Source organism: Catharus ustulatus, chromosome 14 (genome assembly GCF_009819885.2).
Source record: "Catharus ustulatus isolate bCatUst1 chromosome 14, bCatUst1.pri.v2, whole genome shotgun sequence".
NCBI lineage: Eukaryota > Metazoa > Chordata > Aves > Passeriformes > Turdidae > Catharus > Catharus ustulatus.
In genome coordinates, this window is record NC_046234.1 from 11,644,948 (window position 1) to 11,660,811 (window position 15,864).

General features: G+C 43.2%; 2 protein-coding genes across 5 annotated transcripts; one reads left to right on the forward strand and one right to left on the reverse strand.

The window, feature by feature from the left end:
- The first annotated feature begins 3,151 nt into the window (after positions 1-3,151).
- C1GALT1C1 (C1GALT1 specific chaperone 1) lies at positions 3,152-5,127 on the forward strand. 4 transcript variants are annotated; one of them, XM_033072055.1, is made up of 2 exons: positions 3,152-3,212; positions 3,745-5,127. In XM_033072055.1, the coding sequence occupies exon 2, from the start codon at positions 3,750-3,752 to the stop codon at positions 4,704-4,706; it is 957 nt and encodes a 318-aa protein (XP_032927946.1). In that variant the 5' UTR covers positions 3,152-3,212; positions 3,745-3,749; the 3' UTR covers positions 4,707-5,127. The 4 variants fall into 4 exon arrangements, with proteins under 4 accessions (XP_032927946.1, XP_032927945.1, XP_032927947.1 ...); XM_033072054.1 differs by having other exon boundaries at positions 3,211-3,263; XM_033072056.1 differs by lacking the exon at positions 3,152-3,212 and adding an exon at positions 3,270-3,304.
- Positions 5,128-6,751: 1,624 nt separating this feature from the next.
- On the reverse strand, positions 6,752-13,741 carry MCTS1 (MCTS1 re-initiation and release factor). Its single transcript, XM_033072059.1, has 6 exons — positions 13,599-13,741; positions 12,854-13,006; positions 12,045-12,142; positions 10,837-10,970; positions 9,749-9,816; positions 6,752-7,829 (listed from the first exon to the last, which is right to left on the reverse strand). Exons 1-6 carry the CDS (start codon positions 13,607-13,609, stop codon positions 7,748-7,750), a joined length of 546 nt encoding a protein of 181 aa, XP_032927950.1. The 5' UTR covers positions 13,610-13,741; the 3' UTR covers positions 6,752-7,747.
- Positions 13,742-15,864: the final 2,123 nt, after the last annotated feature.

A 15,864-nucleotide genomic window follows, 5' to 3' on the forward strand; every position in this document is an offset into this window, starting at 1 on the left:
AACCCCCCTCTTCTGATGCAGTCAGATGGACAGGTAGAATTTGTGCATTTTCCAGTAGCTTCAGCATTATAAATACATGGATGGTGTGACAACAAGGTCAGCTGTCCCAGTTCAAACTCACTTTTGCATTTCTCTTAATTCCAGTATTTCCTAATTAGAAAATAATAATAAATTATTAGAAATAATTATTTCTATATGTCATGTAGCTCAGCTGGTGTTTTCAGAAACACCTGCAATAGCTCTTCCCTGGCTTCAGTTACCTGTTCTGAGTGCAACTGCAGGCTCCAGCCCAGCCTCCCTGCTGCACACCTACATAACGGGAAGACAGATGGGTCTGAACACTCATTTGTGATCATTAACAAGCAGTGCCTGTAAAAGATGACAACTCATGTGTCAACTGAAACATTTCACATTAATTGGAACAAAGTTCCTATCAAATATATTTTGATAATAGCCAATCTCTCAAGGATATTTTGCACCACACAGCAAGAACATGTTTGATGTCTTTCCTTGGAGGCAAGGAAGAGAACCAGGAGGCAAATCAGCTACAGCCAGTGCAGAAAGACAAATAGAAAATAACAAAGAAACAGTTCTGTCAGTGGAGATAAGCAATGAACCATAGAGCTTATCAGCTCTGTCAGCAGTGTAGATCCCGACACAGGTCTGTGGGTTCCAAAGCTGCTATTCCAGAGGGTTACAGAGGGTTACAGATACTATGAAGGATCAGTAGGAAGTAAGGGATGAAGTTGCAGCTAACAAATATCTCCATGGACAGCAAGTCAGTACTCAAAGCTGAAATCTGGCAATACTCTCTCTCAATACAGGAGTGCATGTTTTAATACAAAACCAATGCATCACTTGATCTTAGAGGAGTCCATTCTGGTTCATTACTACGATGTGACTGAGCATTTCCCTTGACTTTCCTCACTTAACCTCCATCTTAGGGCTGGCCCTTTCTGGGTTACGAGATTTGGTTGGTTCCCAGCCAACGGCAGAGTGACTTCAAATACTGATCCCCTGAAGTTCTTAAGAAGAGTTTCTTGTAGTAATTTGAGATGGATAGTTAACAGGAGTACATATGTGTTTAAATGAGCTCCAAAATACTTAACAATCGCTGCTGTGAGACCTAATGCATTATGATGCCATTTTAGTCTTTTTAACACCAAGCAACAATTTCAAAAGCCAGAGAGTGTCTCTGGGTTTATAGCATGCTTTCCATGCTGCTTAGACTTTCTCTTTGCTGATCTACTGCTGGATAAAAGCAATGCTAAAAAGACATTAAAGCAACAGTCAAGATCTGTAGCTACATTAGTCATTCTGTCAGAGACCTGGAAAGCACCTCACTGAAGTTAAGCAGAAAAACAATTTGTCGAAGCATCTGCAGAGGCAGTGAGTCGCAACTCATTCAAATCTCTCTAAAGTACATGATCAAGCAACTGCTGAAGCCCTGGAAGCCACAATTGATTCTGCAAACAGAAGATACTAAAAAAAAAAAGCTTTGAACTCATCTCCAGTCTCTGGTATGTGATAAAAACCTGACTGTCCACATTCCTTTAAAGCAGTCAAGTGGGAAAATACAGGATGAGTGATGCTCCCCCAGTGCAGCAGCAGAACTACCCACACAAGCTGACAGTATTCTCCTATCACTGTGTGTAATTGGCATTTAGTTCCACTGAACAGAGTCATTTTGGACAGGTACTGACCCAACCAAAGGAATTATTTTGTAACATTTTTACCCGAACCTCAACCAATTGCTCCCCAGGCCCAGAAGAGCTAAGCAATCAATCGTCTTACAGGTCTTTTTGCTAAATATAGCATTGTTAAGCCTTGATTTCTATAGTACAGCCAGGAGCCAAAAAAAAAAAAAACCTTTACCAAATAACTGAGGCATCTGAGGCACCCAGACAGATGCCATAAAATCCAGAGCACCTCAACTGTAAATTGACAAATATAAAACCTGCTAAATTCCTCCAACGAGGATATAGCTTACAGTATAGGCAAAACCTATGTAGAAATTTATCCTAATCACTGTGTAGACCTATGGGTACAGTTTGATCAGCTAACAAAGAAGCAGAACATGCAAAACTTCTTTTTTTTTTTTATTCCAAGAGGTAGGTGGGAAAAGAGAGCAAATTTGTTCTGTGATGCTCGTTCAAGTCAGGTGTCAAGTCCAAGTTCTTGAGAGATGATGTGTAGAAAGAGATTCTGACAATGTGGTTAGAAAATTTATGGCAGTATCCTCTGGAATTTGACCCTGGATATACCTGAGATACTGATACACTTGATATATATTTGATCCTGGATTTACTTAGATATATGTGATTTGATCCTGATACAGCTTAAGGCCAGTTCTGCCTTTCCTTTACTATTCTGTCCCCATTCATACATCTTCTCATTCAAAAGCAGAGTTTATACTTAAAAGTTGAACTTTTCTTGCAAGATACAGGTTGAGATGCAGATTGAGCTCTGGGTGGGAGCCCGAGGCGAGTTCTGAACTGCCAAACTTTGGGATAACAAAGGGCATAAATATGAGTGAGGCCGGACAAGTGGATGGAAATAGAGACATGGCAGGAGCCAGGAACTGCCGATCTTTATAGATAACAAAGGAGACAAGGACGGTGCCAGTGAGGCGGATGGACACAGAGACAGGGCAGGAGCAGAGGACTGAGCAGGGACAGCGAGGGGACACTGTGACGGGATAAAACCCAGGGGTTGCTGAATTGGGATCTAGCACTAGCTCGAGCTGCGTATGTGTTGCTGTACCGGGAATAAATCCCTTTATGGGACGAGACATCCCATGTGGGAATCCTGGGGTCGCACGGGTGAGGAAACATGGTGTGACAGTGTGAGAGGAGCGTGTGGGGAGCCAAGCGGGGGAGCCATCGTGTCACTGGAGCCTGCGGGAAGAGGCTTCTGTCCCAGCAGCGACTGTCTCTGGCATGGGAGCGTGACTGCCAAGGGTCTGTGAACGGTCAGACCGGGAAGGTTCTTTAACAACCCCGCGGGCACAGCAGAGCCCGCGGGTGTCGCCGCAGCGCTCGGCGAGCGGGGACACCGGGGACCCTGAAGGGAGCGCGCGAGGCGGCGGCGCCGTGAGGGCGGCAGGGCCGCGCGCGCACCGCCAGGCGGCGCCCCCGCCCCACCGCGCGCGCCGAGCCCGGGGGGGCCGAGCGGCGCTTCCGGGGGCGCAGGAAGGGGCGGGAGCGGCTCCGGTGAGCGGCGGGAGCGGCCGGGCCGCGGGTCGGGGGGCCCGGGGAGCTGCGGTACCGCCGGGGCCGTGGGTCAGGGAGCCCGGGGAGCTGCGGTACTGCCGGGGCCGCGGGGCAGGGAGCTGCGGTACCGCCGGGGCCGCGGGGCAGGGAGCTGCGGCGGCTCCCGCCCGAGTGCCCTGGAGCGGGGCCGGCGGGGCCGGGCTCCGGGAGGGCTTTCCGAGGGCCGCGATGTGGCCGCGTCAGCGCCCGAGCCCGATCTGCGGCCTCTCGGTGCTGCGGGCGAGGAGGCGGCGGGGCCGGGGCCGTGCGGGCACGGCAGCCGAGAGGGGCCGGGGCACAGGGTTCGTGTCGTAGCGTTACCGAGAGCCGCGATGGGAACCTGGATATCGGCACCGCTTTCACCAGCCTTGTCCTGGTGCGGGAGAGACGGGAACTGCAGCTGGGCTTAGAAATTGAGGACTGCATTAGAACCTTATGGAACCCGCGCTAGTGCATTTATTCCTTTAATTCTTACAGTGCGTCTTTTTTCTAGGAAAAATGATTTCTGAAAGCAGCTCCTTCATCAAGGGTGTGGTGCTTGGAGGAGTCTTCTGCATGTTGGTTACGCTCCTCGGACACATTAAGGTGGGCCACGGGACCAAAGCACATCACCACGAGCATCACCACATCCAGGCTCCCAACAAGGAAGATGTCCTAAACCTTTCAGAAGATGAACGTGTGGAGCTTAGTAAAAGCATCCATGTTTACTGTATCATCCTTGTCAAACCAAAGGATCTGGGGCACTGGGCTGCAGCAAGAGAGACCTGGAGCAAGCACTGCGACAAGGCAGAATTCTACAGCTCGGAAAATGTCAAAGTGTTCGATTCTGTTGCTGTCAACACAAATGATATGTGGATGATGATGAGGAAAGCGTACAAGATAGCGTATGAACGCTATAAGGATGAATTCAGCTGGTTCTTCCTTGCATATCCAACAACATTTGCTATAATTGAAAATCTCAAGTATTTCTTACTGAAAAAAGACCCCTCACAGCCTTTTTACATAGGCCACACTGTGAAATCTGGTGACCTCGAGTACGTAGATGGTGAGGGAGGAATCGTCCTAAGTATTGAATCACTAAGACGACTCTCCCGTGTTCTTGAAGACCCTGACAAGTGTCCAGAGCACGGAGGTATGATTTGGAAGCTCGCAGAGGACAAACAGCTGGCAATCTGCCTGAAGTACACCGGTGTGTTTGCCGAAAACGCTGAAGATTCAGAAGGGAAAGACGTCTTTAACACTAAATCCGTCGGGGCCCTCATTAAGGAGGCCATGTCCACGCACCCGCAGCAGGTGGTGGACGGCTGCTGCTCCGACATGGCCATCACCTTCAGCGGGCTGGCCCCCAACCACATGCACGTGATGATGTACGGGGTGTACAGGCTCAGGCCCTACGGCCACTCGTACAGTGATGCCCTGGTCTTCCTGCCCCCACCAGGCTCGGACAATGACTGATGTGTCCTCAGGGAAGGCCTGGAACCACGGAGTCGGCTCTTCTCACAGCACACGGTTGTACTGACACATTCTGCTACTGGTGTACAGGTTTTTTTGCACATTGAGGGTTGGTAAAGCTCTTAATTTTAAAAGTGGAAGGAGAACTTTTTCTAAATCTTTTATAAAGAAATGCTTCTGGCTTTTGACAGTGCTGGAATGAAATGATAAAAAAATGTTAATGTTTATTATAAAAGGAGATTAAGTTTATAGGGGGGGTTTGTACATGTAAATATTTATTGATGACAACTCAAATGAACTTTAGTCTACTCTTACAAATATATTTTTGCAAGACTTTGATTACTTCAGTTCGTCCAGTCATTTCTGGAATGTCTTTATATCTTTCTAAGATGTACCAATAAAACTGACTACAGATTCAGTCTCACACTGTAACTTTAAGCTGTGTCTTTTACACGGAACTACACAATAGCTTGAGCTTATACAGCACCTGGCACCTCATGTGCACCTTCTAACAGCAGGAAGCAAGGTGACAAGAAATCTTGCAGCAGAGTAATATCAAGTGCACTTTGGACTACTGTTTCTAAGCAGACAAAAGAAAAAGGTAAACTGTATTTGAATAGGTATTAACATGGTCAGGGAGTCTGTTAGCATAAGATTAATTGGCCATTTAAAATTTCACTCCATCTATAAGCATGTTAGAATAAAGGTTCAGTATTATTTTTACTCCTGTTAGTGGGTGCTAATAGTGCTACAAGGAAGAAGTTGGTTCAGTACAATTTGGTGTTTGGTTTGGGGTTTGATGCTTTTTTTTTTTTTTTATACAACAGAGTGCACTCAGGTTTACTCAAGTTCCTGGGTCACATTCCTGTCCACTCACATGTGCAGACAAAAGTGCTTCAGTACTTACTGCATTTAGAATCACTGACCTGACAGGGGTGTTTCAAGACTTCAGGAAGGTACTACATCCATCTGTTGCATCTAGGACAGGCTTTGTTGGTATTACAATATTCATAAAACATGGGAGCAGACTGTGTTAGCTCACCTTTAGCCAACCAGTTGTAACACCCTACCCTGAGCTGCAAGTGGGCAGGTGGGGAAGTGAAACATCTGCTTCAGAGCTGGTGAGACTATCCACGTCTTGTGGTTTTTTAAGCATCAGGTTTTTGACAAGAAAGGTAAGACAACTGCTCAGACCCTCATACAAGCTCCCACAGCTCAGCTGCTTTTCGAAACGTGGCAAGATGCACCTTCTCATCCTCCCTGTCAGTCAGACCTCAGCTGATATCTACATAAACATACACAGTTACTGCTAAAACCTAGGTAAAACTTGTACCTTTGATGTTTTGCTAAACTGGTATGTAAATTAAGCCTGATTTGTATCTTCTTATAGAATAATACAGCTGCAAAAAATTTGACAAAACCAGATAAAGCAAGCAAAACTTTCATTTCAGTGTTTCTGATAATTAAAAAGTTCTGACCCCCCTGCAGCAACAGCAGTCATAGGAGAATGAGAGTGAACAGTTCCAACAAGAAAAAAAATCTCATTTTTCACAGATTTGAGGTGCCATGGTACAAAGGCAAGATTAGCTCATTTTACACCAAAAAAAACCTTAAGCATAGCACTTACCAGAAATCAGTACATTTACAGTAAAATCTTAAAGATGCACAGAAATGTTCACTAGCATTCTGAAGGTCTGAGGTGTGATCAGAACTTTTTCTGCAACACTGCTTAAATTTTGTTTTCCTACATTGATAAATAGTTTCAGATGTACCCTGTCATTTTCAGAAGTACAGTCTTGTAAATAATTTCACAAGCAGCATTTATTAGGCAATACATTTTTTTTGCCATGTCTTAACTTTGCTTTAGAATCAAATGGAGAATACTTTGGCTACTATCATCTGTAAAAATCCCAGGGTGGGGAAACCAGGCCTGCAGAACAGCACCAAGACAATGCACTGGTACACAAAGTTACATTCTGCTGTTGTAAAATGCATGTGTTAGAATAAAGACTTGAAATATTAATAAATGCTTCCAGAGACAGTTATGAGTAGTAGACCTTAAAAGTTTCCTTAATTTATTACAGTATTCCATTTTTCCATAGGCATAGCTTTGGGTATGCTGAACAAAGGATTGGGTTATCCAGACACACACAGTGCTCCTGAACCCATTCTGTGGCTGTACAGAGACACGTGGCAGTGTGCACAAGCTGAGAGCTCAAGTTCCACCTGGAAAAGTTGCTCCTGGCTATACTGAAAAACATGTTTTGCTGTCATGCCTTTATTTAACAGTGATTTTGTTTCTGCTCCTAAAATAAGGCAGCACACAGGGAATAGTGAGCATCAGGCACCAAGGTGGCACAGACTTCACTGGGAGTGTGCCCACCATTCCTACAAACTCCACTAGGAGAGGGGTATCAAAGTGTTGGCAGGAAGAAATCTGAACATACATACAGTCTTCAGACATGAGCCACCATAAAAGAATTTCTAATCCACATATCAGTCTGAGTTCATAAACCCTATATAGATAAATGCATATTAAAAAGAGAAAATCCATACGTAAAATGAAGTTAATGCTCTTAATAAGTTAAAAAATAATGTCAAAAGACCTGATTTCTCCACTTTCAAGAAACTAGGTAGACTAACAAGATGTTAATTAGAAGAAAAAAAAAATCTGAAATGCTTCAGAGGTTTTATAAACCATATTTATATTTCACACATACTTTATATTACTCTTAGATGAGCACAAAAATGTAAACATTTCTTGGCTTTTTTCTCCTTTCCATTTGAAATAGTCTACTCCATGCAGAATCTTTCATCAAGTATCTTCAGTCACTGAAGACTCAGGTTTAAGACAAAACAAAATAACTGTAAGAAAAAGAAATCTAGAAAACTATTGTAGCCTAACAGCACTTTTGCATTTGATTTATTTAGCATAGCCACAGAACAAAATAATTTGTACATTCAATCACATTAAAAACAAGGAATTACAAAGCAGTCCACATTTAATCTAAGTGCATTCCTTTGGAGTAACAGTTCCTGTTGTTTCACTTGTATGTCTTCATATGCCAAAGGCCATCATTTAAATAGTGGATATTTTCAATACCAATCCCTTTGTTGACCTTCTCGCTGTAGGAGGAAAAATGTACAGTATTAGCTAGATTAAATAAAAGCACTACAAAATACATTATTTCAAGTAGAAACTACAACATTTGTCAACTGGAAGGGGAAAGCTAACAACCATAAAGTCATTATCTTCCACAGCAGGTGGATGAGAACCAATATTTGTTATTACATGTGCCCACACTGCTGACTGATAAGAGGGCAATATTTGCCTTCCACGTTTTTCAACAGCTTTACAGAGTATTTTTACTACTTCCTTGTGGATCACAGTTCTTCAGACAACACGTCTGCTACTTTTCTTAATTTTACCATTTCTCTATCAAAGTAGCACAGCAGTTGTGAGCCTTCCCCTGCCAGCACAGGCTGTGGTACCTCACTTCCAGTTGCAGGTCATCTCCCCACTTAGTAAAGAATTAAAAATGCTAAATTTATGTGCCAAGGGCTTGCAGCTTGTTACAGATATGCTATCCTCTATAGTACTGACTATCTTTTGAGTCATGTAATCTTTTAAAAATTACTGGTTTGTGTCTGCATTTAATGTGTTTATTTTTCCAGTTTAAAAAAAATTTGCCACAATAAACAAGACAAATCTCTTTCTGAGAGTGAGAACAAGTTTCATGCCCCTGGAGAATATCATTTACTCTATTTACACCAAGTGTTCTACTACTTACACAACCTGTCCAAAAGTAATCAGGAAGGAAAATGCTGCTAACACAATATTAACACATTATATGCAGTAATGAGATTGAATCCCACTGTCTAAATCAGAAAACTGTGGAACAACGTCACACAAAAAAAGCAGTTAACAGGCTGCAGAGAGGAGTATCATATAATTTTCCTCTCCAGTTCATGTTGCTTCTCACAGGAACAGGATATTCAGCTGTAAGGCTGGTGGATGTGAAGTTAGGTGTACAAAGGACCTTGGTTTGCAAAGATCTCTGTGTCACTGCACTCTTAGGAGTGGGACACAAATAGCTTTTTTTTCCTCTTACTCTCAAGAGTCTTTTGAAGCACCACAAAGAATCCTGAAGAAGCTACAGCAGGTCCAAATCCAGGTTTCTGCAGTCCCACTCTATCCCTGTCTATGGCTTAGGACAGGGTTCTGCTGAGAATTAACCACATAAAAAAGAGTGACATTTTCACCAAAAAAGCTTCCTCACTGCCACAAGTGACAGACGGGTCTGAAAACCAACAAAGCCCAAACCTGCTGGGAGCACCTCACATCCTGCAAGACGTTAATAGAACTTCAAATGATAAACTCATTTAGCTACTTTAGCACTCTCTGAAAGTCAAGAACAACTAACATCCATTTCCATTTTCTGTGTCTCTTTTCTATCTCAAATACTTTTCAGTTGATCCCTGAGCAGAACTCTAAATTTCTCAAGAGGCTCAGCTAAGTCAGCACATCAAGCAGGAATGCTGCATGTGGGTACACTCTAAAGGAAAAGAGCAGGCCACAGAGAAAAAAAAGCCTAGACAGGCAACCAAGCTCCAGCAGGACTTGAGTCTCTGCTGTCCCTGCAGACAAAAATCTCTTCAATGTTTTCAATCCTCTAAATCCAAATTACATCTCTTGTCCAGTCCAGGTAGTAAGTACTTGATAAAAGTATGTTTTTGTTCAACAAGATCTTTGAGAAAAGTATGATCAGAGCACTAGAAATACTAACTATTCAGTAGTACTACTAATGTTTTGTCTTAAAATCCATATTCACATGAAAAGAACTATTTTGATTCCCAATAAGGACAGAAGACATTCCCTGCCTCCTTTCCCTGAATACCAGTCAACAAAACAGAATCTTACAAACTCTCTACTTGAACAATTGCTGCAACAGCAATGCAGTAACTTTGACAGTGGTGCTTATACTCCAAACTAACATAAGAATAATAACATGGGACAGGTTGTATTTCAGCTTTAAAACACTTACATGTCCTCAGCTGACATCTTCATTACTCCCACACATAATGCATGTTGTTTTCCCTCTGCCATTATTGCCTACAAATTACTGCTAAGGAAAACAAATTCCTTTTTAAACTATTTCAGAAAAGTAAAAGCAGTATGAAGAAATTATTTCCAAAAACACTTTCAAAAGCTAGTGTTGAACTTTTAACCTTTTAGTAATTCTAGAGCTCCAGCTCTTAAAGATAAGCAAAACAATGGACTGAATTTTACAACTGAATCAGTGTGTAGAACAAAGCACGTATTTATGAACTTGGAACAGCAATTACAGAAAAAAAATCTCCCAGTGCTATATTTCTTCCATTGTGCCTAATACAGAGATGAGTCTCTGCCTTTCTGGAACAAAACAGCACATGTTTGTGGGGCCATTTTAGATTCCAAGGCACAGAAGAACTGAGACACCAATTTAAAAACCACAAGTACTAAAATCACATGTGTCCTTTTCAGAGCACAGCAACACGTGATGTTAACTGCTGATCTTTTCCTATAGCATCCAACTAACAACAAAAGCAGCACAGCTTGGTGTTATAAATGCTGCATTTGTTCAGGGTTCTTTTCTCAGTAACATAAGGAGTGAATTAGCACACTTTCTTCATTTTACATATGCTAACTTCATCAGGCACACAGAGCAAGTCCTGACTGGAGTAAAGCTGATCCTAAACATCTTTCCTAATACCCTAGGAACAGGAGAGAATTCTTCTGAAGGGAATATGAGATTGACTAAGGAGGCAGGGGACAAATTACACTGCACCTCATCTACTTTTAGCATTCTGCATAAAATCACTAAGGAGCTCCATTTACCTATGAGATAAAAGGAACAGCCGCCCACCCAAGTACAGCAGGAACAGTTATGTGGTTTGGAACATACAGTAAGTGAAAAAACATGAACTATTTTAACCTTGCCAAGCAATATCTCTGCAGCTCCTTTCTGATCACTACTTATTTCATGAAATCCAATTAAAAGCCAAAGTAATACAGATAATGATCAAGTGAAGCACAAGAACAGAGGTTTAACTCATCTCACAGTGAGCAATAATTCATAGTTAAGAAGGATACAACAACAGTGTCAACAGCAGCAGGGTAAAGCTTTGCTCCAGGAGACGTCAGGCCAGGACACATTATATTAGCTCCACTCAGGACAAATTTAATGGCGCCTTTATCAACCTGCTGATGCGGGAGAATAAATGGGTCTAGAAGGGGAAAGATACAGCATTACAAATTAATACAGCACCATGACAACATGAATAGCTCATTATCGAGTCAGTTTAAATGGGGCAATTAGATATAGAGTGTCCTGCAAGGGTAGGAAGTTTGAGAAACAATTACCAGATCTCCAGCTGGGCAATACCATCCCAAAAGGACACAAATACTGACCCAAAAGGACACAGGTACTGTCCTCCCACACCACATCTTTATCTGAGAACCAAAGGTAATCCAGCACTTCAGGCTATGGCTCCTGCACACTCACAGACCCATAGACTGAGCAACAATTTTCCCCTAGGGAAAACACCCAAGTGCCCATCCCAAGAGATCTTAAAACCAAGGGGTCTTAAATCGTACAAACTCCATGTTCTCTTACAAATTACTCCAACATGAAAGAAAAACAGTTCAATGTTAACAGAACAAAAAGACAAACATGGACAAAATCCATGAAAGCTGTCAGCTCTCCAAGCCATCCTTCAAGTGCAGGCAACCTTTTGAAGTATTACCAACAATGAGATCTGACTGAGTAACATTTTGGGATTCCAAACAGGGTAACACAATCAAGCAGAACAGCAAGAAAAGAACTGCAAGAGTAAATTGTGAAAGGTAAAAAGCATGTAGCATAAGTTCCTACAGGAGACAGATACACACTATACCATTAAACTCAGGAAGACAGAATATTTTTCTAGTAAAAACTTACAAGTATTTGTAAAACAACAAGTCTTGAAAAAAAAAAAGATAGGGACCAAAAATAGCAAATTTATATCTGTTCTAGGGGAGCCTCTCAAGATTTTTTACAGAGTTTTGCACAATTTAATTCTTACTTATCAAAGTTCAGATTGCTTAACATATAGCATGGAAGCAATTAACACAGACATATGAAACAGAAAATTAATAAATTCCAGTAAAGAAAGTATACTGTATCTTTAAGATCTATTCTGGAATATGCATATGCATGGAATACATGGAATGGAAGCTCTCTTTAATTTGGTTCTACAGATGTCCTGTGGAATGCACTGTCACCCTTCTCTTCCCAGCATGACCACCCTCAGAAAACTTACATTTGTGAAGCAACCTTAGCGTCGGGTAAAAAATCCCTTCTCTTTGCCTGAAGAACAGCAACTCCCCATTCACAGTGAGGATTTCTATATGTTCATGACTGCAAGATTAAAAAAAAAAAAAGTAATTCCAAGAGCCACTTAACCCTTCCATAGTTTAAATACAGTATTTTACTTTATGGAGTCTGGTCTGTCTTAGCACCTGTGAATAAGAACGGTCAATTAGCAACAAAATTTAAAACTAAAAATATTATCTTTTTGTATGACTTGTTCTTCAGCCATGGTCTGTTGTTCACTTCCTCCCCCTCTGAGAGAAAAGAAACCTACTGACCAAATACACAAACTGCATTTCTTTGGCATTTCTTTTTGAATGCAATACAAAGAGTGAATAAGGAGAACTCAGCAAAAATGTACTACCTTCTATTTAGAAAAAGGGAAAATAATCAAGATAATACATGAAAAGCCCAAAAAATAGTACAAAATGTTACTGACAGAAATCCAAACAATTTTGAGCTTCCATGTCCATAAAGCTGAATGCTTCCCTTCAACAACAGGCTGATCCCTGGAGAGACCCTGAATACACTGCACATTAACTACTAGGCAGCATTTTTAAATTCCTCAAGCAACCTACCAGCACGTGCCTTTCAAATACAATGAGCCAACTTTCTAATTTAGCCATAACATGGACTGCTAGTTATTAAGAGATGATGGATGCCTATCGTAAGTGTTAGGTTTGTCTACATACAAAGTAAATACACAAAGGAAGCAATCCTAGCACCTTGAAAGCAAAGTTTAAGAGAAAAGACACTTACCATCTCACTATTTTGACTGGATCTTTCTTTGGCATGATTTGGTTTAGCCATGGTTCAATAACAGGAAATTGGTCTATCAGTTGATTCTTGATACCTTTAATAACTGAAGTCTTCAGCTGGATACAGTTTGATACATTCTCCTTTTCATCAAATCTGTCAAGTAAAAGTATTTTAGAAATGCACAATTTGCTGCACAAAATATGCATTTTTCAGCAGCTGTCTTCAGAAATGTTTATAAATTCACTGTAGAAGTCTAATAGCAGACTGACTATCCAACTTTCAAATGCAGGATTTCATGAGGCTTAAATCTGTCCCCTGGGAACACTGGGCTGGGGGAAGACAGGGGTCCCTCCTTAGAGGACTGTCCTCACCCCTCAACTTTTTGTACGGCCACAAAACACGCAGATAAACCCTGGCACACAGTGCTATTTTATTCAATTTCAAGAGTATTCTGTTGGTAACACAAACACTCACAGCCCTATTCCGATGCGAATCCTTCACGTCCACCACAGAAATACGAACAGCACTTTCTATCACCCGAAGTTGGGACAAGCCAATGACTCAGCTCCATTAACCGAGCGAGTGCCCAAGGCACAGCCGAGGGCTGCGGGCGGCGCTGCCCGAGGAGGCCGCGGGGCCGCTCCCGCCAGCGCAGCGCCGAGCCGGGGCTGAGGGGGCCCGCCCGGCCCCTTCCCTTCCCTTCCCTTCCCACGTGCCTCCCCGGCCCCAGCCCGGCCACACTCACTTCTTGAACATCCTGCGGGCGGGGGGCGCCGGGCGGGGCGGCCGGGGCCGGCGGGCGGGCACCCAGAGCCTCGGCGCTGCTCACACGCGGCTCCGGCCGGGCCGTGCCTCGCTCCGCGCCCGCCGGAAGCGCCGCTCCATCCCCGCGGAACGGGCGGCGCCAGCGGTAGCGCGGCCTGGCCGGGGCGGTGCCTGCGCGGGGGCGGTGCCTGCTCCGGGAGCTCCGGCATCCTCTGCTGCTCCCCGCACAGCTGCGGCACTGCACAACAGCCGGGTGCTCGGCACTTACCGGCACGGCCCTGTTTTCACAGGTAATATGTTGCTTTTAGGTAAAATAAGAGCAAAGCGCTAATAGCTGCTGACATCATTTAAATACAAAATACAAAAAACACAGTCTTCTTAAAACTAGCAGAGCAGAAGCTGTCTGAACTTCCATCAAATAATACAAACATGCAAACGACCACATTTCTTAAAACTGTAATAAAAAAATCGTCATATTCTACCTCAAATGATAGAAACATAAGGTAAATTCTACCCTTCTTGAGAAAGTACATCTCACTGAAATCACCTGAGCCACTGGTTTTGTGCCTGCCTAAAACAGCAAGATTAGGCCCAAATTTTCAAAAATTGCCTTTGTCAAAAGGGAGGTCTTACCTCTATCATTCTACTACCTTAAAGCAGTTGGACCACTGGGTCCCTTCAGGGCTGAGCTAACCTTGAGTCTCCTCTCAACTTCTCCATTTTTTCCAAACCCTTTTTGCTGAGGCAGCTGCAGATTTCAGGGCCAGGTAACTGCTCAGCCAGTCTAAATGTGCTTGTACACAGATTTTTGAAGAAAGCTCCAAGGACCTAGGCTGGACTTCATAAACACAGCTCTCAGTGTTACTGTTCAGCCTCAACACCAAAAAGCTGGAGATGTTTGCTCTGGTTGCAGGGCTACTTTTAAGTACCAAAATTTTAAAGGCATGGTACCTGGACAAGACTGACAAAGTAAGGGGAACATCCAGCAACTGCCCTGACAGACAGCACCCCTCAGGATCACATGATAAATAGAAAGGACTTAGGATTTCACCCCCCATAAGTTTCAGTAGGAAAAGGGGGAAAATCCATCATATCTAGCTTCCTCCTGGATCCCCAGAACTTTACCTTGCCTCCACCTGCTCTCACATATCCAAAAGCTGAATATTCTAACTGATGGGACAAAGTCACAGACTGTTCCACCCCTGAATGATTGCATAGACAGCAACTTCAGGAAAAGGGACTCTTGTGTCTTTTTTATAAATCAAATCCTTTCAATGAACCAAAAATGTGTAGAAATTTGTCATCTCTTATATCTCTACACCTCTTATCTAATTTGGCTTAAGTGAACACGACAGTTACTGGGGAACAGAGGAAAACTTTACAGCATACTCAAGTAAGCTTTATTTACTTAACAAACATGTTTATTTCTGTTACATCTGACTTGGAATGTAATTCAGTAGCCTTGGGAACCATACAACCTGCTCTAAAGCAAATCAAAACAAGACTGAAGCTTTGTTTAGCTCGGGTTTTTTTTTAAACTCAAAAAGTACTTTTCTACACATCACATGTACGACATTCCAGGCCTCAGGAGTTGTCTGATGGTGACTCAGTCATAAAATATTCTCCAGAAGAGCCTCAGTAACATTATATTCCTATCTCTATGTACCAGTGTCTGCCAAGACAAGTTAGCCCATATTTTCCTATCTAACATACCAGTGCCACTGAAATTCCCCTGGGGATCTCCCCTGTCAGGCAGGCAGGTGTGCGCTCTTGGCTGAAATCCATGAAGAATCTCCTGGAACAAAACCTCATCACTTGGTTTGTCACTTTTTCCACAGCCATTTCTCAACAGTGGTTGAATCCTAACAACGGGAGTTTACAGTCCCTTTGGTAACAGATCCACCAACATCAAAAAACAGACTCTAAAGGCCTGCAACTTCTGTTCTTGCTCCCAAAAATTACAAAACAAATAAACAAAACTAAAACAAACCACAGACTCTACCCCAGTGCAAGTCCGTATGTATTAATATCAAAAAGCCGACGTTAAATGATCGTTTATAAACAAGTGTAAGAAAAATAACTTTCAAACCAAGCTAACAGGCCTCGGCCTAGGCCGCAGGCTCCGGGAGCAGAGCTCCCCCGAGCCGCGCACCGCACCGACCGCGGCCTGAGGCGGGGACCCGGGTGAGGCAGGGCGGGACCCGGCACAGAACTCCCCGGGGGCGGCCCCAGCCCGGCGAGGGGGG